The sequence below is a fragment of the Nannobrachium achirus genome (assembly GCF_963921795.1).
Source record: "Nannobrachium achirus genome assembly, chromosome: 18".
NCBI classification, from domain to species: domain Eukaryota; kingdom Metazoa; phylum Chordata; class Actinopteri; order Myctophiformes; family Myctophidae; genus Nannobrachium; species Nannobrachium achirus.
The window spans coordinates 35,054,057-35,079,133 of NC_137825.1; the positions used below are offsets into that span (position 1 = coordinate 35,054,057).

Here is a 25,077-nt window from a genome sequence, read left to right on the forward strand (position 1 = left end):
TCAACAGAGTGCCAACTTGCCCACCCACCAAACAGCACCGAAAGTAGTAGGCTACTTGCATGCTCTGCTGGCGCACAAGTAGGCCATATATGGCCACAAGTCTAGTTGCCAGACCCATGAAATGGGTAGGCCTACATAAGCAAATGTCTGTCCGGGTTTTCTATATAAAGGGTATATATGATGATGACATGATGATGACATGCCTACAAAAGGCATGATGTCATAAATGATGATGACAGACAGGGGGTCTGGCACAACCAGGTTGACCTGGTCTAGTTTTAATATCAATTTGACATAAGGCCTTTATTTTTTGTTTCCTAAATGTTGTCATTGTGGGCTCGCTGAAAGGCGAGACCAGTGTGTTATACCACATCTTTATAGGTCAAGTTTATTCTCCTCAAAAAATTACCGACAGTACAAAGACAGGGCCCTTAGCCAATGAGGAGCAGCGTTCTTGGTAACATCACCAACAAGTGCAACCTGATATAACAACAACACGTGGGCTCGAGACCAGTATGTTATATCAATCAGTATGTTATACCAAAACTTTATAGACCAAGGTTATTCTCCTAATTTTTTTTTACAGACAGTACAAAGGCCCCTAGGGCCCTTAGCCAATGAGGAGCAGCCAAAGGGTAGATCTTTGTGCCCATATGGTGTTCCATGCGAGCCCACACTGTTTCTTAGGAACAGTATTTCTATTATTATTATTGCCAGACCCATGAAATGGGTAGGCCTACATAAGCAAATGTCGGTCTGTCCGGTTTTTCTCCATAGATGGTCATGATGATGACATGATGATGACATGAGGGAGGGATAGACCGACAGACAAAGCCTTCATGTCATCACAATGACATGAGGGAGGGACAGACCGACAGACAAAGCAAAAGGCTTTGTCTGTCGGTCTGTCCCTCCCTCTTTTCTCCATATTTGGTCACAATGATGTCACAAATGATGATGACATGAGGGAGGGACAGACAGCCTATAAAGGGACAGACAGCCTATAAATGTACCGTTAAATTTATAGGCCCAGAGGGTTGGCAGAACCGGGGTCTGGCACAACCAGGTTGACCTGGTCTAGTTTTATAAGATTTCCATGAAATTTCATGCATTTTCATGAGTTCAAATTCAAACATTTAAAAAAAAAGATATTTAAGACTTAAAAAATTATAATGAAATACATTTCCTAAATCTGTACACACAGAGACCAGAAATCTTACATAGTTTCCCTTTAAATGTTCAATTATGTGTATAACATTTGATCATGATTGGCCAAAACAGAGGGTGTGGTAAAACAATCATTAAAGATATTTTGACTGGATGGGGCCAGTCCTATTAAAATGTCTCTGACAGACTGACTGATGAAGTTGGTTGATCTAACAATGCAATCGCCCCTCATTCTCTGGGCCTACAGTATATGGTGTTCCTGGGAAGATGATAGTCGCAAGCTGGACTCAAGCCAAAGTTTTGACCCACGATGAAGAGACTAAAGAGTTTGAGATACTCTAGATACCGGGTGCCCTAGACAGGGTGGCTCCCTGGCCCCCAAAAAGAAAATGAGAGCACAAACTCGAAGATCTGCCTCAAGCTCAATGGCAGGAAAACAAAAGGAACAGCATTCAACACAGTGTACAGAACCATTGCTACTGCCAGTGTAGCCTCGGAAACCCAGGCTTCATTTTGCGATGCTGCCAGTGAGACGTGCTTGATTAGTCTGGATTATACAGGGGTCTTATACTAAAATGTACATAGGTTGAGGGGCTCATGACTGTAGGCCTACAGTACATATTTGAGCTTTTCAGCTTCAGAGCCGTCCAGGGTTAAAATCCAATAAAAGCACTGTAAGATGCAGAGTCAGTTTGTACCATGGGTTCCAGAGCAACATCCAATTACAGCAGTATAGTGTCTTGTGCCAGTCACATCCAACTACAGTAGTAAAGTGTCTGGTGCCCATAACGTACAACAGAGTAAAGTGGTAATGCATGGGTTTTTACTTCCCTGTACTGTTCCAGCCTCTTCCAGGTCCTCCTCCTCCTTCCTCTCTGCCCTTGCCAGAGGTCTGCGTCTTCGCATCTGGGAATGACTGCACCCATATGTCTATGTCAGCACCTACAGGCTACAGCAGCCTGCTAATTGAGTCGTTAGGTCATGCTTGCCCTGCACCTCTGTTCAATTCACTTGTCCAATTGGAGTCCTCAATGCTGAACTGAAACTCAACATGAAATAAGAAAAACAGGGGACTGAGCATTGGTTAGACCTCCCATTGGTTAGGCCATTGGTTTTACTGAGGTTAGGGTTAGGGTTAGGTGTTAAAAACGAAACTAAAAATAAACACCAAAACACCCATCTATCAGTAGGGGGCCACCTAAAATAATCTTGCTTAGGGCCACCTGAGTCCACTGTGTGTCTGTCCTTCCGATCCGTCTGCATGTGTACAGCTGATTTTTCATATTCCATCCTTATTGGCTGGAGTGTTTCACTTTGAACAGAATGCCTCAAACTATTTGTATGCAAATTGGTACACATTTGAGCTATGTTTTCATCCATGCATTACCCCTTATCCCTAAACCTCTTTGCCTTTTTTCACTATTTTGAAAAACATTTTAAAATACTTCAAATAGCCAATCTACATTGACACGTTGTGAGCTTGTAAAAAAGCTATTTGAAATATCTGAAGAACTTTAGGGTTAGGAGGTAAGGCATGGACAAATATAGGGCCAAGTATGTCTCAAGTCATGTGATCAAGACGGATTTGTCAATGAGGAGAAAGTAACATTAATTCTCCAGAATGTTTACCAAATATGGCTATGGAGCCAGCAAATGAGGACAAAGTAACGAGAAATGACATGTGGCGCCATGGGGCGGCTATTAGGTGGCTGACAATCTGTAGAACAGGTCTGCAACCAACCTGATAATGATAGCTAGAAAGGTGCAATTCTGGGAAATTGAAAGTGTCACTGTGATGTCAGGGGAACGACTCTAAGGCTGGACTCGCACATATGCGTGAAACATCTTCTCCGTATCGTCTGAGAATGGCCAATGGGGGCGCCGTACTACTACTAATGCATTGACAATGGAAGGTTGTTTGGTTTTTTTTTTGTCTTTCCTCTAGCTCAACCACAGCCTGTCTTTTGGCCAAGAGACACGGCAACGACAAAACACCAAACAACCTTCCATTGACAATGCATTTGTACGGCGCTCCCAGTGGCCATTCTCATACGATACGGAGAAGATGTTTCACGCATATGTGTGTGGCGCGCCTAACAAAATGGGTTTGCCGCTCTAACATCATGCTCTGACTTCACTGTGAAGTCAGGTGAACCACACTAACAGAATCCCTCTTATGCTCATATGGAGTTCCCTGATCTGATTTGGGGATGTTGATGTTGTCATCTGCCCATTTGTCGATTTGGTCAAAAGAAATTGGTTGAACAGAACTCATATTTTGGGACCATCGCTCCATTATTTACAATGGTTTGTAACGCAGGCTGCCACCCTATGTGGTCATGTGATCCAAGATGGCATGCATACCGTCAATGAGAGTGACAACACTAGCGTTGACTCCCATTGTAAGAATGGAATGCAGAAATGCAGAAATCTCGATGGCCGTCCACACACATTAAAAACAAATGTTCTTTCAGAGTTCTGGGGGGAGGCGGGGGGCAGAGCATTGGCCCTTTCATTCCCAAAGGAAGTCACATGGTTTGAAGAAGCAAGCTTGTATCTTGGTTGCACTAAGCATGCCTTGAGCACCAAAGAGATCTGTATAGAACCAAAGTGTCCACACACTGCAGAAGACATGATAATGCAGGATCAGCACAGTGTCCTAGACCTGGATGAATAAAGGATTAGGTTCTTGTGAATCAGATGAGAGCAGAAAGGGGATTCATTCATTCTGAAGCTGCGAGGAGACTGGAGGGTGGAAAAAGAAAGGTTTACAACATGAAAATGTGCTGTTAGCTGTTCAAAGTGCAGCATAATGCATAGATTATTTATGGCCTTCATTTCAATGGTTTTGAGTTCTAGGCCTACTGTTGAAATACAGGGGAAAGAATTAAGATGGTGTTGGATGCAGTCCGCAGGTTCTTGAACGTTCTTGTACATAATTGTGGAGAAGATCTAGTTAATGCACCGAGGGAAGGATTCACACCAACTCAAAGACAATTGAGTCTGGGTTGTAGAATAGTTTGGGTGTGAATGGATTTGAAATTGAATTGAATATGACTGGTGGTCATATTAAATTAGTTTGCATTGTGAAGCTACCATTAGTCCAGTAGATGGCAGTAATGCAACACAAAATGCATAGACAAAATGTGTCACTAGGTGGTTTTGCTGCACATTGACCCTTTTGGGGCTGGTGTGTACAGTATGTTTACAGACATCATTGGTCAAACCTCCTTTACCCCTCCAACGGAATATGTACCTGACACACATCTATCTCTCCTTATTACTTCCTTATTAGTAGGGGGAAATAAGGGTTGAACCGTTACGCGTTGGATAGAAGCACCAAATTTGGTACAGATGTCCCTTGGGTCATCCTAAAACATCCTAGAAGGGGTGCCCAAAAAAATCTTAAACAGGAAGTGAGTTATGGACAAAATTCAAAATGGCCGTCTAAACTGTTGACCGTTGACTCAAAAGACACCAAAAGAATCTCCAAAAAGCATGACATTTGGCACACATGTCCCTTGGGTCATCCTAAGACATCCTAGAAGGGGTGCCCAAAGAAATCTTAAACAGGAAGTGAATTAATGACAATATTGAAAATGGCCGCCTACAGTGTTGGCTATTGCCTCAAAAACCTATAGAATCTCATAGAGGCATTCACTTTGGCATATGTGTCCCTTGGGTCATCCTAAGACATCCTAGAAGGGGTGCCCAAAGAAATCTGAAACAGGAAGTGAGTTACTGACAAAATTGAAAATTGCCGCCTACAGTATTGGCGATTCACTCAAAAGACAACTAAAGAATCTCATAAAAGCATAAAACTGGGCACACATGTCCCTTGTGTCATCCTAACACATACTAGTAGGGTTTTCCAAAATAATCTGAAACAGGAAGTGAGTTATTAACTAATTTAAAATGGCCACCTACAGTGTTGACAGATGATGCAAAGACACCTTAAAATGAAATGTGGTACGAATGTCCCTTGGGTGATCTTAACGCATCCTACAAGGGGTGCCCAAATACGTTTTAAACAAGAAGTGAGTTTTTGTCTGACCATGACCATGCACCTAAAGCAGTTGACACAAAAGAAAACATAAAGGGAAATTATTTGTCATGTACTGTTCCTTATTACATCCCAGAAGGGGTTATTTATTTGTTTGAGAATGGACCATATTGAAGTAATTTGGCTGTTTGGCTGTTTGACTCCATGTTGCTGCCCGCACAGAGTAAACACTGATGCTGTCCTTCAAAGCAGCCAACAGTATGGCACCTCTAATCCTCCATGCCTTCAAAACGATGATCGAACCCTACGCCCCTCACTCAGATCAGCTAACACAGGGATGCTGACAGAACCCTCGCTAAAAAACCCAGGATAACAATCCACTCGTCCTAGACTATTCCCCCTCCTGGCCCATAAACTCCCCATTGCAATTAGAACTGTAGAATCACTCCCTAGCTTCCGCCGTGGTCTGAAGACTCACCTCTTCAGACTCACCTCTTCAGACTCACCTCTTCAGACTCCACCTTAGCCTATAGCACTTACCGTAGCAGTTGCCTATCCTCAATGACCATATTGTAGATAGCATTTTTCTTTTATATATTTATTATTGAAACTTTTTCTTAGATTACCATTTATGCATTTGATGTATTGATGTATTATCTTGCTTATTATAAATCACTCTGGATTAAAAGTGTCTGCTAAATGCCTAAATTGTAAACTGTAAATCTTAGTTATTTTGATTTCCTGCAATGATCCTTTTTTATTTACTTTACTCTTTGAATCTTCTTTATTTATCTAACCCTCTGCACATTCTTATTTATTTTACTCTGCATCTCTGCTTATTTATTTTGCACTCTACGTCTTATTACTTATTTTGCACTAGGCCTATATCTTCACTATTTGCACTCCTCACTCTATCCTATCTTCTAGATTATTACTGTTTTTTGTGATTAGTGTTTAGTAGTGTGCCATTTCATGATTACCAGCACATAGGCATAATGCTGATAGCTCAGCATCCCAGCATCTACACTTTTCCGAACGGAGGGGCTATGCTTTACAGCCACACTGGAGATCTCCACCATCTTTGGCAGCCTCTAGCAAGAGTGTCCATACAGCAACTCATCCATATTTTTCAGGAGATGGTAGAGATTGCAGGTTTCTGGACCAAATGCCAGATTGGTAAACTGCTCGATTTGAATGTTGTAGCAATGCAGCAGCCTGTATGGGAGGAATGGTTTCCATTGGAAGACAATTTTGAGCAAACAGGTCCTTCCTTATCATTGACATTTTCAATGTCAGTTGTCTTGTCATACAGAACACAGGTGTATATTTCAAGCACTGTAAAACGGTTTGATTTCTGGCCGAACGCTTCAAAAGGATTAACCATACAAATAACCCCTTCTAGGATAAGCGGTACTCAATATGTACCAATTTATAGGCTATAGGCTTATATGAAGTCCCTTTTTGGGCACCCCTTGTAGGATGTGTCGAGATCACCCAAGGGACATTTGTACCACATTGCATGCTTTTATGAGATTCTTTAGGTGTCTTTGCTTCATCTGTCAACACTGTATGCAGCCATTTGTTTATTTAGTCAATAATTCACTTCCTGTTTCAGATTATTTTGGGCACCTAGGATGTCTTAGGATAACCCAAGGGACATGTATGCCAAATTGTATGCTTTTTATGAGATTCTTTAGTTGTCTTTTGAGTAAATCGCCAATACTGTAGGCGGCCATTTTCAATTTTGTCAGTAACTCACTTCCTGTTTCAGATTTCTTTGGGCACCCCTTCTAGGATGTCTTAGGATGACCCAAGGGACACATATGCCAAAGTGAATGCCTCTATGAGATTATATATAGGTTTTTGAGGCAATAGCCAACACTGTATATTTTGGAGATTCTTTTGGTGTCTTTTGAGTCAACGGTCAACAGTTTAGGCGGCCATTTTGAATTTTGTCCATAACTCACTTCCCGTTTAAGATTTTTTTGGGCACCCCTTCTAGGATGTTTTAGGATGACCCAAGGGACATCTGTACCAAATTTGGTGTTTCTATCCAACGCGTAACGGTTTGGCCATTTTTTGCCCTTATTTCCCCCTACTATATTGAAGACAAGTAGGCTGGTGTCTAAAGCCCCTTCTCCACTAGGCTACAGGGCCGAACAAGAACTAGAACCAGAACTTTCCAGAACCTGTGAAGTTCCGGGGCCAAGTTCTGCTTACGTTTCCATTTAACCAGACCTAAGCAGGAAGATCCCAAAAAAGAGCCCCAGCGCTGCTGGCCCCGCCCATAGGTTCCCAGAACTGAAGTTTAGTACTACATCAAGAGCAGGGCCTAAAAAGGTTCCCAGAACCTTGTCTGAAACCGGGCCGTGCGCTATGGAAACAAAACCAGAACCAAAAATAAAAGGTTCAGGTTCTGGAAAGTTCTGGTTATACCTCATAGTGGAAAGGGGGCTTTAAACTAAGATGATAAGGTTTAGGCCTATAAATAGCAGCCTAATATATGAATAGTGAATTTAAAAGCAATCAGTGGGACTACAAAACATTGGCCTGGTTTTCACTGCTGCTTATTAAAGGTATATTTCACTGCAACAGTTGTGGAACAAGTTCGTTTTGACCCTATTGTAGTACTAGTTTAAGTGTCAGCGTCGTATGACAAAAAGTACCAGGCTCCAGAGTAAAACGCCACTTCAGCGTTAGGAAGCATCTCCCAAACAGCCTAAAAAACAGCAGTTTCACAACAGTTGCAAACAGGACAGTGAAAACTCAGCCATTTTGAGTAGACCACTTCATGCTTTATTTGCAGCATCCAAAATAATTAAAAACATCTCGATTTATTATACATGTACAAAATAAGTACAAAATCTCTCATTTAAACCATGAAAGTGGGTCTGCTTCAATTTCACTTTTTTTAAAACTCTTTCCTCTTTCTTTTTTTAAGAAAAACTTCATCAGGGGAGGGGGGTAGGTCAACAAACAACATGAACAAGGGGGGGGTGATGGGAGATGTGTGCATGTTTTAGTTGAAGAGAGATTATCCACAAGGCAAACGGAACAGAAAAAGATCAACATTGATTGAACACATATGGGGCAAGGGAAATGAGATTTGACCAGAATTCATTTTGCTTTTTTATCTACAAAGACATGATGTTCTTGCATGCATCATTACATCCACAGTTTATCACCTTTCAGAGGAACCCTGGCCATCGAGCCAACAATGAACAAGAAAACAATTGCACTGCGATGACAACAAGACAATTTGTCAATTTACTAGCACCAAAGTTTTTTTTGCAGGCATTAGTGGCAATAATAGTTACAGTATGGCTGAGATAGCATTCACTATCAAACTCCAATAACTGGACCTCATTACGTTGAAAATAGCACCACGTCGACTGTAGCTGATTTTCCCCCATTAGCCTTGTTGTGTAAAATATGCCCTTGCGTTTAAAGAAAACTGCAGGTGACTTCTTGTTATGAGGTAGCCATTCTTTGTTGTTCTCTGTTATTTGGTGTCGTTTTTTTATATGAGCAACATTCAGGTGATTTTCATGAATTTAGAACAAGAAGACACTTCACACTTTTTACAATTTATTTAACACCAGAACATGGTACATTTTGTGTTGTTTTCAATGTCCTTCTGCAGTGGTAAAAAAACACCAGTGTGTCATTGGAGTGTGCCGGGTGGTGGTTGTTGCTTTGTTTTCAAACTCCAGGGGGAAATTTTACACAAGTTTATATTATTTTCTTGTTGCCAGTGGAAACAAAAGATTCTTTTTAAAGTGTCCTTGTTGTTGGTTTCGGTTCGGTCGAAGTAGCAGTCCCAAGAAAATGCTTCTCGTCGATGGAGAAAAATGAAAACGTAAAACCGTCTTCAGTAGAGAGTAGTTTTAAAGCTTGTGGACCAATGGCTGCCGAATGAGTTTGGAATGCACGGAAAAAAAGATTTAGAGATGACTGCTAGAAAAAAAACAACAATGTCCATATTTCTTTTTTTTTACAAGAAGCAAACTGGGCCAACTTCGACGCCAAACTCCTGATCAGCTGCGCCAACATCCATGGGAGCAATGTCAATGATGGGGAGGCGGGATGTTTTTGATGTTTTGTAATCGATGACTGTCTTGCCCCATGCGCCAGTGTGTGACTGTGGAGAGAGGAGGAAGGAAAGAAACGTCACAAGAATGCCCAAGTAAGCAAGTAAACAAAAACACAGCTGCCCTGAAGGCCTCGACCTTTTGAGAACATCTGGTTTCGCAAACCGTTGCCCTGGGAAACGGCATAAGTGTTCAGAGAAACAGCTGTTGACTGTTGTTAAAGGTACCTAGCTACACAGTGATATCTTCTGTTCGTTTAACTCTCATCGGTACTGCTCTCCCGAGTTACAAATCAATACATTTAACGGTGAGGATTTTACTGTGTAGCCTACAAAACTAATATACCGAAAATCTATTCTTGCACTGTGACCGTTATTGCCACCTTTGGTTGTTTTCGATTTACTTTTTTTCCTGCCGGTGTTAATATCTCCTGTAGCCTATATACGATACTGTTAAACGTCCTATGGGGTACAATTTCAGAACACTGATTGGTTTTGCTTTAACACTTTTGTTGCAATCTATGTTTGATGATCACATGGAGGTCAAAGCAAGCAACAACAACATCTACCGGTGTTTAACGGCAAGAGTGTGAGATTGCACACATTCTACAGATTGCATTAAAACAGGGAAAGCATCCGTGTCATTTTAGATTTCCGCGTTGGCTATTCAAAACTAGCAGACATACAAGCTCACATATATATCTGCTATTTTTGAACATTTTTGGAAAACCTTGAAAGTGCGAGAACCACTTTAGAAGGCATTCGTATAGTCCGCCTCAGGTCTAACACGCGCAAGGAAACTTCAAAACTGCCCTGAAAATTCACCTTTGAGGCCAGAGGCTGAGTTATCACTTCTCCCATAGACAGGCGAGAAATGATCACCCCCCTACTCTGTACATATAGTGTAATATACTGTACTTGCGATGATATTTGAATGTTTTTTGTTGCCATGTCGATGAATTGAATACCAAGGACCTCCAACGGAAACAAGACCACAAGGGCTTTTTTGGGGTGTTCATTTTAGTCAGGGTGTTTGGCTGTACTTGTGCTGTACATTTTTTGGTTTGTTTTGACTTGTACTTGTACTGTACTTCATCTAATAAAATATTCAATCAATCAATCAAAGACGCTCACCGTGCAACCATCCTCGCTAACGGTGTACGTGAAGCGGCTGTTGCCCTCGGCTCTGATCTCGATATCGTTGGAGCCCTGCAGCAGCACAGCCTTCTTCAGGTTGCCGCTGGCAGAGTCCATGTATGCGATGCTGTTCTTGCAGTGGTACGTGACGTTCTGGCTGGCCTGGTTGGACATCAGGCGCATGAAGGTCATCTGGATGCTGACATCCTCTGGGTCAGCTCCATCGGTGCCGTACTGGAACTGCACCGGGGATGGAAGAGAGAGAGAGAGAGAGAGAGGGAACCTTTAGTAGTGATTCAAAATCAGCCACTGCACATGCCATGTATAACTTGTAACAGAAAATATTTTGTCTAGGTTGAGGCTGGGAAATTAAACGAAAATGTATCGAATCAACTTAGTCTTGCTTATTAATAATCAAGAAGCAGTTTAAGTTTATATATTGTTTTAGTTCGTTGTATATCAACAAATTGATACAGAAAATGTAATAGATTTTCTTATAATCGACTAAATGAATTATTCTGATTAAACACTTAACTGTATTATACTTGTAATGGTGTCCAAAACATGGCGAAGCTAAAACCTATGGCTAGCCATAGGTTAAAATTTAAGTAATCATGGTAATGATTTGAAGTCTTTACAATCAGCTAAATATATCGACTGAACTTAATCTTGTTTATTAGTAATCAAGAAGAAGGTTTTTGTTTGTTTGTTTATATATATATTTACGTATTTAAATTAGTTATATATCAACAAATTGATATAGAAAATGTAATAGATTTTTTAATAATCAACTAAATGAATTAGTCTGATTAACCTATACTGTAGCTAGCTCTAATCGTTAATCTGTAAAAATGTGTACAAATTTGAAGTAACGGTGATAATGATTTGAAGTCTTTACAACTAGCCCTAGACAAGGTGCTTGCTTATTTCGGTGACTACAGTCACCTTTGCTTATCTTTTGGCCTTTTTTTCTAACCGAGCAACAAGCTTTCACAGACATGCGTTCCTCTCACCTGGAATCCACCGGTCATGGACTCGCTGAACCAGACGTGCTTCTTCTGTGCGTTTCTGCTCTGGTACCAGTTCTTCATGGGGATGCTGGACTCGCTGGGGAAGACGCAGGTGGCGCCGGTCTCCATGTCGCAGTGGACCTTGATGGCGTCCAGAGCGGATCCCTGGTTGGGGTCCACCCAGTACATGCCTGTTGTGAGCGGAAACACACACAACGGGAGTGATTAGACTGGCTAGGCTGAGATCCGGTGTACAAGTATAAGGGGGGGGACAGAGAAACTATTGGAAACAAGAATAAGTCATGTCCAGTGGTTATCAAACTTTTTCATGTCATGGACCCCAAATTTATATTTTCATTTGGCTAACTGAAAATATGCCGTGCTGGCTAGGGACCACTGGCCAAGATTCGTGTTGTTAAAATATTTCAATCATATTCCACATTTTTGAAAATAGCATATCTACAAACTTGACTTGTGATGTACGACTTTGATCTACGTGAACTAGGCCTTTGCACAAGGGAGTCACTCAGAGGACTGTATGCATACACCAATGAGCGCCCTCCACCTCAGGGACTGTTTTTCTGATGATATCTTCTGTATAGTACTGTGTTCTACTGTATCTGTCTGTCATTCAATGTTATGAGTGTAAAATCCATAGGCCATACGCTTTCTTGGGTGTATCCTTTTAGTTGATCTTGTACCAGTGAACTGTACTGTCATGAAACGGTACCTTTTCCTATGCAAACCTCTAATAAAGTCTTCAATCAATCAATGAATCAATCTCCTCTTTCAGCTAAAAAAATTGCTCGGAAACAGAAGAGTTGGGAGCACTCACCGCTCTGTGCCATGCCGCACATTCTCAGGTCGCGGCACATGCGTGCAGGGTTCTTCTGGGTGCCGGCGGGGCTGCGGATGTTCTCGATCTTCTGGGTGAGGGTCTTCAGGGTGGTGTCAACCTCCTGGTCGCGGTCGATCTGCATGTTGGGGTCGTCGGCGCGGTAGTGTCCGCCGCCGCCGCTGCGGTAGGGATCGGGGGCCTTCTCCTGGATGGGCTGGCTGACAAAGTCGAATCCGCTGCCGGGGGATCCTGGGGGTCCAGGGGGTCCGGGAAGACCGGGAGCACCCTTGGTTGGAGATGGGGAGAGGTAGGAATCGGTATGTGGGGTTTTGGTGGGCAAAGCGTGCAGAATGATGACTACAAAGTGGTCAAAGTGTCACTTATGGTCGCCTACCATCAATGACCTTATGTGAAAGTTGGATAGCATTCGTTTAGGTTTTATGAGTGTTTTTCTTACTGAATAGGTGCTTGGTCTACCTACGTTCTTTTTCTTAGATTACTATTTCTATGCATTTGATGTGTTGATGTTGATGTATTGAATATTGTAAGTCGCTTTGGATTAAGAGCGTCTGCTAAATGCCTAAATTGTAAATTGTACTTACAGCGGGTCCCATCTCTCCGTTGCGACCACGAGGTCCAGGGGGTCCGATGGGTCCGGGCAGACCGTTCATGCCATCCTTACCAGCCTGGCCACTGCTTCCAGCGGGTCCCTATGGAGTAAAAGACACACACACACTTGTTAAGGGGAGACACCACTTGGTCGAGCCATGTGTACACACACATGTTCAGCTTGTACATGGTCATGTGGCAGGCCGTAGTACTCACTCTGGGTCCAGCAGGTCCGTTTGCACCAGCAGGTCCTTGCTCTCCGTTAGAACCCTATAGGATTAAGACAAAACGTTAAACGTCAAGTTTAAAGTCAAACTGCATCAGCTACCACCGCAACTATCAAGAACACACATGCAAAAATAGATCCTCAACTAGGACAGTGGTTCTCAACCTGTGGGTCGGTCCCCAAATTATTTTGGGGGGTCCCCAGATGATTAACTTAACATGCAACATTGTTTTCTCACTCAACAGTAAACAAACCAACGTAAAGTTTTAGTGTATAGAGGGTAGCTGCCAATTAAAGGACTTTTTAATACGTCTAAAATGACAAATTTAACACTGGCCAAATTGTCAAATATTAGAGACAGAAATTGTGATAATAGCCGATCTACATGCTCACAACGCCTCGCAACGCGAGGCGTTGTGAGCATGTAGATCTGCTATTTTCACAATAGAACCGCGTTAAACAAAATATAATGCCTCAAATCTTAGTGCTCGTCAGGGTGGGGGGTCCCCAGTTCAAACATGATTATTTTGGGGGTCGCAGCCTGAAAAGGTTGAGAACCACTGAACTAGGAGTAGGAGATTACCTAACAGCCCTACCGCAGGTTGCCAGCGGCGGGTACAGCATGAGGGGTAATGCACTGTATTGTACTCACGTGAGGTCCGGGCAGACCAGCCATGCCGGTGAATCCTCTGTGTCCCTTGTGTCCTCTCTCGCCAGCCTCGCCTGCCTCTCCCTTGTCACCACGAGCGCCAGCGGGGCCCTGAAAAGACAAGCAACGCGGAGGTCATCATCGGCCGCTCACAGTCACCTGAACCATTGAGAGAGTTGCTCCTATGTGTCTGTACAAGGTTTTGTTACTATGCCTGTGTGCGTTGTGTGTGTGTGTGTGTGTGTGTGTGTGTGTGTGTGTGTGTGTGTGTGTGTGTGTGTGTGTTATTTAGACCCTAGATGATGGACGAGAAAGTGAAATATGAGTAAGTCATACTAATGTTTTGTTCGCCAGTGGAAAGATGTCTGTATGCGTGACGTGTGCATGTGTGTGTCCATATATTTGTGTGTGTGTGTGTGTGTGTGTGTGTGTGTGTGTGTGTGTGTGTGTGTGTGTGTGTGTGTGTGTGTGTGTGCGTGTGTGTGCGTGTGCGTGTGCGTGCGCGCGATGTAGGGCTGAACGTACCGAAGCACCACGAGCTCCACCGGGTCCAGCGGGACCAGCAGGGCCAGCGGGACCCTAGAAGGAGGAAAGACAAAGTGAGGTTATGCTCAGTGAGTCAGAAGAAACATGACTTAAAACCTATGTGAAGAACCAGAATAGTGACATTTATAAACATGGTGGTTTCGATGTGAATCCCACAATAGTTACCAGGGTTTAGTTACACTTAAACAAAAGAAAAGTAACTGGACTACAGACTGCCAGTAGGGCTGTCACGATTATGAAATTTTACATGACGATTAATTTTCTCTCAAATAATTGCGATTAACGATTTAATTGTGTTTTTGTCGTTGACAATTACATTTCTGTTTGGCTTTTAGGCTTTGAAGTTGCACATGGCAGATATGACACATAACCTTAAATATACAATGAAATTACTGACATATTTGACAACTTTATACTTAAAAAAGAACATTGATACGATCTACAAGCTCACAACGCGTCGCGATGCGACGCGTTGTAAGCTTGTAGATCTGCTATTTCCACTATTTTTGACTTTCTTAAAAATATATGAACATTTTTTCAACATGGAAACGATTATGACGATTATGAAAAATAATCACGATTATGTCAAATAATCACGATTAGACGATTATGTAATACTTGTGACAGCCCTAACTGCCAGGTACTTACAGCCTCTCCACGGTCACCAGTCTTGCCAGAGGGTCCAGCACCGCCGGGGGCACCGGGCATACCAGGGGCACCAGGAGATCCTGCGGGTCCGCCCTCTCCACGGTCTCCCTAGAAGGACACACACACACATATGAAGTCAGAGATCCACATGAAGCCCATGCAGGGGTCATCATTATGTCCGTACATGGACAAATGTGTCCGTGGCTTGGTCTTGTCTGTGGCACATTTTCTTTTTTCAGAATATGCATGACACTGATTTACTATGACACATTATGAGTCCAACTGCAAGTAGTTCTCAAGTTCCCCTTAACTCTGAGTGTACAAAAATGGAACCAAATGGACCTATTTTGGGTCCATTTGGTTCCATTTGTACACTCTCAGAGTTACAGACCTGTTATGGCCATTCAGGGCTAGCTCTGTTCCACTTCCTGATAATATAATTGTCCGCTAATTTTGTATGTCAGTGGCAAACATTTAATTTTTACAAAAATGTCCACCATAAGCCGATGACCCCTTGTCTTCATTGTGTGTTTGTTATTAGATAAATGACAACAGTAACCATTATTCTAAAAGTCAGTATTGATTATTGGGAGTGAATTTACCTTGGGTCCACCGGGTCCATCACGGCCGGTGGCACCATCGTGACCGGCAGCTCCCTGTTGAGAGGAGAGACAATCCCATCAGGCCTCCGGGCATAAATACACACTTTATATTCGATGCAGTGATTCGGACTATATGAACCAATCGGTGCTACGATGAATCGGAGCCAGTTACCTCGCGACCAGCCTCTCCGGGGGCACCAGACAGTCCGGGGGGTCCCATGGGTCCTGGGGGTCCACGCTCACCGAGAGCACCACCGGGTCCCTGTTTGCCGGGCTCACCCTGATGTTAAAAGAAGAGATGCGGGTTACTTTCTGTACATGAAGTACATTTTAGGCTTCCTATAAGGACCCGACTTGAGTCTTAGGTAGAGTATAGAACCATTCACAAGCACATTGTTATGTAACTCTGTATAATGATGATTCTCATCATTATGAGATTGCTGTGTTTATGGCCTTGCAATATAGAGCAGTTTGAGGCGTGAGGGTATAATATCTTGTCTCTCTCTGGTATAATCTGTTGTCTTCACTTCTCCCTTTGTCATTTTGAATGGAATCTTGTCGTCCGTTGGCATCCCCAATTCCATTTATTTTACTTGCCAAGGAGGAGAGAAACCAAATATTAGATCCATAACACTTTACAGTACATTCAACATGGGAGTCCATTGTGCATACTAGCTATCTGCTCTCTTTTTAGGATTCAATGCCCCCCTCTCCTTTACCCAACTACAATATTTTGCTTAAAAATTGCAAGAGAAAACCCATAGCTAGCATATGTGTACAGTATGCTAAGTAGGAATGGTAACCAACCAATGCTTTTGAAAAATATAACATCATTTATCAATGAGAAATGGAGTGAAAGAGTTCCAATGAGTGCCTCCTGAGCACAGCCATTCATAAACTGGAGCCATAACCATTCATTAAATATGTTCAAAGTAAAATAGCATAAAGTATTACTTATTCTAATTAACAACGGTTGTGGTGGTTGTTTGTTTGTGGTGTCATTTAATGAAGTTTCAACACTATGCGGATCAGCCGGTTCACACAAAGTTTGTTAATTACACTTTAAACACTGGGCTAAAGCAGTGTTTCCCAAACAGTGGGTCGGGACACCATGTTTGGGTCGTGAATAAATATCCTCCTTTTTTCCCCGTTTGCTACTAAACCATTGGAGTCTACCATACCCAGCCCTGACAAAAAATATGTAATTTTGTATTTTAAAACAGAATGTGGACGCCAGAGAGTTAATACTTACACACTTAGCCTCCTGGCTAAGTCTCGCACTTGACTTGAGCAAGACACCGAACCCCTAACTACTCCTGATGAGCAGGTTGGTGCCTTGCATGGTTTCCTCTGCCATTATATGAATGTATTGTAAAGCGCATTGGAGAAAAGCGCTATATAAATGCAGTCCATGTACCATTCATATAAATGCAGTCTATTTAATATTTGCTATTTTCACTAGTTTGGGTTACCGGGGGGGGGGGGGGGGGGGGGGGACCAGATATGGGATTTCTCTTGAGCTAAAACGTTAGGGTTAAAGAATATACTCACAGCAGGTCCAGAGAGTCCGCCGAAACCGCGCTCTCCACGCTGTCCGGGCAGACCTACGATACCGCGCTGTCCAGCAATACCCTGAGGTCCGCCGGTACCGGGGGCACCCTGCACACAAGCAACACAACACACATTTAACCACCGTTTCACAGACACATGATCAGGTTGACCATAGTAGATAAGTAATAACGGCTTCCAATATTGCCTAGTCCACTGGTTCTCAAATCTGGTTTCCGGGGACCCCCCACCCCCCCAGCCAGGGGTCCTTGGGGGGTTTAATCACTTTGATTTGATATTTTGCCTATACAAAATAGCTTCTACAAGCTCTCAACGCGTTGTGATGCAGTCTCTTTGTGAGCTTCTAGAACTGCTATGAAACAAAGCAACAAAAAGAAGAACTTTTTGAGAAACAAATCTCTAATGGGGTTTCCTCCAAACACAAACTCTTTTCAGATGGGGTTCCGCAGTCTAAATACATACGGTATCAATTTGGGATTCCTTGATACGAAAAGCTTTAGGAACCAGTGGCCTAATGAAATCTATGGTTATAACTGAAGACTAGAGAAGGAAATAGAGGGGTCCCAACTCACAGCGGGTCCATCGCCACCGGTGTTTCCTCTCTCTCCAGTGGGTCCTGCGGGTCCTGAAGCACCAGCCTCACCGGGGCGACCAGCAGGGCCGGTCTCACCGCGACCTCCTCTCTGTCCTTCTTTGCCAGCGGGTCCGACGGCTCCAGGGGCTCCGCCGTTGCCCTATAGTAACACCGGGAGCAAGTCAAGTCAACTCCAGTCATAGTCTCACAAACATCGTCATTTTCCAAAATAGTGAAAAATTGCAGATCGGTCGTTCGTCGTACGGCGAACGGCATTTAAGAGGAGAGGGAACTCACAGCGGGGCCGGGGGGTCCAACTCTGCCTGCGGGTCCGGGGAAGCCAGTAGCACCCTACACACACACACACACACACACACACACACACACACACACACACACACACACACACACACACACACACACACACACACGGTTAATAATCAAAATCCTACATCACTATCACTATAAAACACAAGAGTACACAATATTTTGTTTCAGGTTAAAGGGTACTCACAGGAGATCCAGCACCACCACGAGCACCTTTGGGTCCAGCGTTTCCAGCGGGTCCCTGGGGATGTAAAAATGTACACGTTATTATAATACACAAACAATATTAGTTCAACAATAGTTTTTTTAGGCTTTTTAGGTCTAGGTTTGGGATATATAGGCCTAGTGGAGAGAGAGAGAGAGAGAGAGAGAGAGGTGAGGGGGAAGAGATCCAGCCAGAACAGAACAAGGATGGGACGATATGAAAATTTCCTATCACGATTATTGTGACGAAAGAAATCGCGATTTACGATATTATCACGATAATCAAAATATCCCCAACATCCATTATACTGGGGCGGCTATTTTTTTTAAAAGATTTTTGATGGAGAGTGGAAAAAAAGGTGCATTCATCATGATGGGGGACGATATCACGATAATTTAAATCTCCACGATACGATTATCGTGAGTGTTTTCTACCACGATAAACGATAATATCACGGAACCAGAAGCGTCTCTGAACACATCAACTTGCTGAGCCTGAGCCACCAGTGCATCCCGGCTCCGTACACGTATGTTTGGACTAAGACTAAACAACGTGATTCCATGCTGTGTAACCTACACGTGTGACTTGGCCCAGTTTAAACCAGAGACACAACAGCCTAAATTACCTGAGGTCCGGCAGCTCCAGCGGGTCCACCGGGTCCAGGAGCACCAGCGTCTCCCTTGGGTCCGGAATCACCAGTCTCTCCCTTGGCTCCGGCCTGACCGTCAGCACCCTGTGTGTGGCAGGAGACACAACGTGTGGGTCAGGACCATGTGGGACTCTGACCCTCTGAAACACTGGGTCGGGACCCATTTGTGGGTCGTGGACATATTTTTATGGGTCCCTTCATTTTTTTTATTTCCTACATTTAGTTTTTAATTATTACAAAAAAGATAATTTGCCAAAAAGCTAAGATTTTCATGAATGAAAACAAATCAACTTCATTAATAATTAAAAGAAAAGTTTAAGAATATCCATAAATTAGAAAACAAATGTTTAAGAAGTAGTGAAAATAGCCAATCTACAAGCTTGTAGGTCTGCCTTTTTCACTAGTTTGTGACCCAGGCAAAAGTCTACTTTATCTTTTGGGTCTCGAGCAAAACATTTTGGACCAAATTTTGGACCCAAGACCATGACCAGACGAAAATGTTAGGGAGGGACTACTGGAGAAGAGATCAAGTCATCTTTGGTTGCGCTCTGGTGTTGCGCTCTGAAAATAGCAGATCTACAACGCGTTGTGAGCTTGTAGACCAGCTATTTTCATTATGCAACCAAGTGTAAAATCAGGCATTGCGACGCCATCAAGGTCCCCCAAAATACATTTTCGTAGACAAAAGCAGCAGTAGAATAGTATGATATTTGGTCGATTAAAACTAGACTAAAACTAAAACTTTTCAAACGACTAAAATATGACTAAAACTAAATGGAATTGTATTCAAAAGACTATGACTAAAACCAAATCAAAATTTGCTGTCAAATTCAACAGTGTGATGGACAACACACTCACAGGGGGTCCAGCAAATCCAGCAGGTCCGGAAGGTCCGCCTTCACCACGCTCGCCCTGTGTCGGAGAGACAAAACACAATTGTTCAAAAGGTCGTGTACTTCACTTGTTTGCCTTTTAACAGTACCACGTACAAATGTGTAATTATGCTTGTGCGAAATCTTGTATAAGCAATGTTTCAAATGAATGTTTCCTGATCATCAAAGAGATAATATCAGTCCTGTTATATGTCACATCAAGTTTCTAGCCTGCAGCCAATTCAGTAGAACGTTTACACATATGTTTGCTTATTGCCGTTAAATGTTCCATTTAATTTTCTCTGTTTCTTTGTGCATGTTTTCTCCATGATCTCTTTACATTTATTCCGAGGAGAAGATGTTGGATAGATGAAGTGTTTTATAGTGTTTGTAGACGAACTTACAGGGGATCCACGGCCACCAGTAACTCCTGCAGGTCCAACGGGTCCAGCCTCTCCCTGTGAGACACAAGAGAGAATTTAAGATCACTTAAGAACACAGCTCTCTGTTGTTCATTCATTTACGGGAACAGAGACTAGCTGAAAGGTATTGGACATTGCTATAATTATGAGAAATGGATAAAAAAGTAAAACGAATCAAAACAGCGTTGTATCTGCTCTCACCTTCTCGCCACTAGCACCAGATGGTCCTGGGGGTCCAATAGCGCCAGTCATTCCACGCATGCCGTCCTTGCCAGCCTGGCCATCGCCTCCCTTGGCTCCACCATCTCCCTGGGAAGAGAGAACAGGGTACACAATATTAACTCACTTCCTCAGACTGATACTAGCTTTGTTAACCTGATTTTAAAAGTGGACCACTGATTTATTACAACAACACCCCCTCCCCCCTATTGTTTTACATTATTCTTGAACAACAACAAACTAATTAAGAGCAAAAGTAATCAACTTGAGTAAACCATTGTTGTATTTTTTACACCTTTAGTGTGTATCTTGCATTTTTTAGCATTAGCTACAAAATACAGTACGTCATTATGCTTTTTCACTGCTCCCACAGCTATGAAACATAATCTTTACATAACATGATTGTCTTTATTGTGGGGACTGCAGATGTAAATTAGCATATTTGCTAAATCCTGTATATTTATGTTAAATTTTCCATTTCCATTAATATATAATAATGATATATCTGGAGCTGATGGTGTCGTGCTTGGATCAAAACAATACCATTTGTCAGCAGCAGCTACAGATTGTACAGCAACAAACGTCTCCCCGATGTTAACCAAGAGATCGGATGAGCGCAAGTGTCTCTGCTTTTGTTTTTGTTTTTTGAACGGGACTATTAGTATAAAACCACAGGCCAGGCCAGGTACTCACTCTCTCTCCCTTGGCACCGGGCATGCCAGAAGCACCACGCTCGCCGGGCATTCCCTGCATACCTGGGGGTCCAGCACCACCGGGGGCACCACCAGCACCAGACTCTCCCTAGAACCAGAACACAGCAGAGAGAGGGTTTGTAAATCAGCTTTCCTTTTCACGTCGGTGACGCTCACGTCAAGTGATGAGAGCAGGTGGGGGATATCTTAATAACAATAATAATAATATTACGTTTAATTGATAACGCATTTTACATTCTTACAAATCTCAAAGTGCTTCAGGGTTTAAAAACAAGACATGAAACAAAAAGGCAGCCAAACAATTACATGGGAGGGACCCTATTAGGCTAAAGGTTCAAATTAAAAACTAGGTAAAATCAGGGCATAGAAAAAATTGAGAAAATAAAAAAAAAAGGCCAGAGAATAATTAAGAAAATGTAGATTTTTAGTAAAATTTTAACAGCGCCAGTGAACTGTGGTGCTCTCAGGTGTCCGGGTTAGCGCGTTCCACAGACATGAGGCTGTATTATAGAAGAAGGCCCGGTCGGTCGCCCAGCTTGTTTCTTGGAGATATCTTACCTTGGCACCGTCGTTACCGGCAGAGCCAGGAGCACCACGGGGACCGGTGGGTCCAACAGCACCAGTAGCTCCACGCTCACCGGGGAAACCTCTGTCGCCCTGTTGGGGAAGAAGACGATTAGCCAAACGATACGAGATCCAGGTTAATAATAATGGATGCTGAAAACTAGTTGTTTTGGAGGGTGGGATCAGAGTTCATAATGTCACTCACTCTGGATCCAGAGGGGCCAGGGATTCCAGCCTCACCGTTAACTCCCTGAAGGAAGGAAGAGGAGAAGGAGGTTATTTGCATTGTGGTCCTCTCACAAGCAACAATGAACAGATAAAAACACCTATATGATATAAAATAAATGACAGTGGCATACAAAAAGAAACCAACTACCCCCAAAACATTCAACTTTTACAAAGGAGCCTTTTATAATAGACAAGCTTAGTTGTCAGTTTGACGCTGGGCACCCATCAGGTCATCATCAGGCCCAATTACTGTGTCAATATAATCCTCGATACATCTGGGTTGTGATCAGCATTAATATCCCACTGAAACTGAATGGGACTTGTGTGTGTCAAAAGATTACGACGCTTGCCGAGGCAATAAAATCACACCCTTGATAAAAGATAACCCATTTAGGCCTGAGGCGGATTCTAAGAACGACCTCTAAGGCCTAAAGATAACTGTACGCACAGTTAACGTGTCAAAAGATTGGCTCAAAATACGACAAATAACTGCAGATGAATGTACTTTCTGCCCATTTTTAATTGTTCAGCTATCGGCGTGCCCTGAAATGAGGTAATATTTGTGACACCTACCTGCTCACCAGGCTTGCCAGTCTCACCAGTAGCACCTTGGGGTCCGGGAAGTCCCTGTACAAGAGCAAGAAGGATGATGGTTATACACATATTGTCAGGATTTGTCTCCTTGTGTCTTAGTGTGTACTGTGTAGCGATATTTTAGTGTGTCTTGTTTTCAGTGGCGTGCTTAGCTTTTACTTTACTGTTGTGTTGCTTTATTTTGTAGTGATGTTACCAGTGTTTCCTGTCTGCCCTAGTTACTGTTACCTGTCTTGTCTCACCTCCCTGTGATTGGTTATCTCCACCTGTGTCCCGTTAGTCCTCTAGCCTATCGCTGTGTTGATTGTCAGTTGGGTCCACCTGTGTCTGTGTTATCCCTGTGTGTATGGTTAAACCCCCAATTCCTTGAGTTCCCCAACAGTTTTTGAATGTTATTAAAATGTTCTGTTCATGTTCTCTTTATTTTTCTCAGCATACTCCTGCATCTGTTCTACTTGTTTGTGCATTAGACCTGCTCTGAACTGTATACTGTATGCATACTCTAGGGTTCCTTGAGGGGGTACAGGGAACCTTATATGTCACTCTTAGGGGTGTACAAATGGAACCAAATGGACCATTTGTACTCTCAAGAGTTATGGGTCAGTGGAGTCATAACACCTGAGAACCTCTATGAGAGTATGTAAGGGGAAAGGTATAGCTTTTGGTGGGAAAGCTGTAAACACAACCTACCTGGAATCCTGAAGGTCCAGCGGGTCCACCCTCTCCCTTCTCGCCAGCAGGTCCCTAGAAAAGCAAATGGAGGAAATAAATGAATACTGAAACAAGATCTGAAGCGGAAATCGTATTGTCACCATGTTCTGCAAGGTGTCTCCAATGTGCTGTGTCCAATAGGGCTGAACGAATGCACGAAAATATTGAATTGTGGTTACATTTATGATTGTACCTTTTTGATGTCAAGCTTCAATTCTGTTTACTGTTAATTGTATATTAGCAGTAACTACAAGATACTGTCAACATAAATTGATATTTCAAGGACCATACTGTTATTGTATGCTTTGCCAATTTAATACAATTTGCATACAGTACCATACTGAACTGAATGGAAACCAATGGCTTCTTGGAATGTTAAAATACAAACTGGAAATTGGCAGCAACAGGGTAAAGTATACTGGTAGTGAACTGAACAACTTGTAGAGCACATTTAAGGGTGAAATTCATATTGCACTGCATTGGTTTCATGGACCTAAATTATGTATTACCTAAAACACTAAAATACATTGCAATACAATAATAAGATCAGAAGTCCATTTTGACCCACCATCCCTTTTATATAATTATTTGCACATTTTGCAGCCTCTGTGATTTTGGAAATCTGGTTTTTGTTCATTGTTCATCCCTAGAGTCCAACTGGGACCTATAACAGTGTTGAGGAAAATAAAGGAGTATGATGTGATTGTCAATGATGCTAAATGTGATTGTCATTCTCTCAAAAAAAGCCGGTCTACAAGCGTTGTGAGCTTGTAAGATGGGCTATGTTCAGGTAAGTTTAAGTTAGGCATGAGTATGTGGAGACGGTGTTGATGGTACTTACAGCGGGTCCACCGGGTCCAGGAGCACCAACGTCACCATCTTTGCCGGCAGCGCCCTAAAGAGGAAAACATTACAGTGTCAGGAGACCATCATCATCAACACATACTGTATATCAGGGTTCTCCAATTAGTTTTCCCCAAGGACCGAATTATGTCTAGGGTACCAAGCCGAGGGCCACAACATTGCTGGGGGCAACGGTGGCGTTCCCACTACTCCAGCGACAGTTTCCGTCGTTGTCGGGTGAAAATCTTGTATGTCCAAAACCGTTCGTTTAGAATTTAGCATTTTAAAAATTATTTAAACTAGTGAAAACAGCTGATCTACAAGCACACAACGCCTCGCGGTGCGAGGCGTGTGCTTGTAGATCTACTGTTTTCACTACTTTTGTGCGACGGCCTTGTATGATTTGCGAAAGAACGTACAAATTTGGAGATACGAGATTTCCACCCGACAATGATGATATACTAGTGTTGTTGCTGCTCTTATACCACCATTATTACTGGGGTTGGTGTGGGCCAGACAGTAGCCCCCGCGGGCCGCCTATTGGGGAACCCTGCTGTATATGCTATTACTACTGGTTGGTTGATAATATAACTTTCTATCATCGACCAGTCTAGCACAACATTGGTGAACGATGGTCAGCCATTAGCCCACAATACCACGGCCTTCAAGACTGGTACAGTTTAGTTTAGACATTTTGAACATTCTACTTACAACGGGGCCACCAGCACCAGAAGGTCCTCTCTCGCCAGGTTTGCCACCATCACCCTAGAGGAAGGAGACAGAGTCCACATTTGAATTGATGCCTTTTTTATTATTATTTCATCGTTAATAGTAGGTAGAAGTATGCTTATTCAAACTTTAAAAGGCAGTGAAATGAACACGTTTTTCATGCAAGGGAAAGGTCATATCACACCTGGGGAAAATATCTGCGTTGTCTTGTTTAATGTTTTATTAAACATTAATACAAATGGTAAAACAAGACTGGGTCAAAAGCCATGTGTATCTTGATGAAGCCATGTGTATCTTGATGGGGGAGGATAGTACAGTAAGTGATGGTGTCTA

At 42.8% G+C, this 25,077-nt stretch overlaps 1 protein-coding gene across 2 annotated transcripts in view; it reads right to left on the minus strand.

Annotated features, from left to right (window-relative positions):
* Positions 1 to 8,167: 8,167 nt before the first annotated feature.
* Positions 8,168 to 25,077, minus strand: part of col1a1b (collagen, type I, alpha 1b) — a 36,229-nt gene continuing 19,319 nt past the window's right edge. For both annotated transcript variants that reach the window (XM_080747063.1, XM_080747064.1), the window contains 26 exons: positions 24,727 to 24,780; positions 24,014 to 24,067; positions 23,152 to 23,205; positions 22,441 to 22,494; positions 21,845 to 21,889; positions 21,634 to 21,732; positions 21,056 to 21,163; positions 20,345 to 20,452; positions 20,126 to 20,179; positions 19,708 to 19,761; positions 18,826 to 18,933; positions 18,183 to 18,236; positions 17,966 to 18,019; positions 17,667 to 17,828; positions 17,077 to 17,184; positions 15,698 to 15,805; positions 15,526 to 15,579; positions 14,924 to 15,031; positions 14,255 to 14,308; positions 13,733 to 13,840; positions 13,071 to 13,124; positions 12,848 to 12,955; positions 12,243 to 12,531; positions 11,411 to 11,598; positions 10,395 to 10,637; positions 8,168 to 9,311 (listed from right to left, as the gene is read on the minus strand). In XM_080747063.1, coding sequence (XP_080603189.1) covers positions 9,165 to 9,311; positions 10,395 to 10,637; positions 11,411 to 11,598; positions 12,243 to 12,531; positions 12,848 to 12,955; positions 13,071 to 13,124; positions 13,733 to 13,840; positions 14,255 to 14,308; positions 14,924 to 15,031; positions 15,526 to 15,579; positions 15,698 to 15,805; positions 17,077 to 17,184; positions 17,667 to 17,828; positions 17,966 to 18,019; positions 18,183 to 18,236; positions 18,826 to 18,933; positions 19,708 to 19,761; positions 20,126 to 20,179; positions 20,345 to 20,452; positions 21,056 to 21,163; positions 21,634 to 21,732; positions 21,845 to 21,889; positions 22,441 to 22,494; positions 23,152 to 23,205; positions 24,014 to 24,067; positions 24,727 to 24,780 — 2,631 coding nt within the window. In that variant the 3' untranslated portion in view covers positions 8,168 to 9,164. The remainder of the gene's footprint in view (positions 9,312 to 10,394; positions 10,638 to 11,410; positions 11,599 to 12,242; positions 12,532 to 12,847; positions 12,956 to 13,070; positions 13,125 to 13,732; positions 13,841 to 14,254; positions 14,309 to 14,923; positions 15,032 to 15,525; positions 15,580 to 15,697; positions 15,806 to 17,076; positions 17,185 to 17,666; positions 17,829 to 17,965; positions 18,020 to 18,182; positions 18,237 to 18,825; positions 18,934 to 19,707; positions 19,762 to 20,125; positions 20,180 to 20,344; positions 20,453 to 21,055; positions 21,164 to 21,633; positions 21,733 to 21,844; positions 21,890 to 22,440; positions 22,495 to 23,151; positions 23,206 to 24,013; positions 24,068 to 24,726; positions 24,781 to 25,077) is intronic.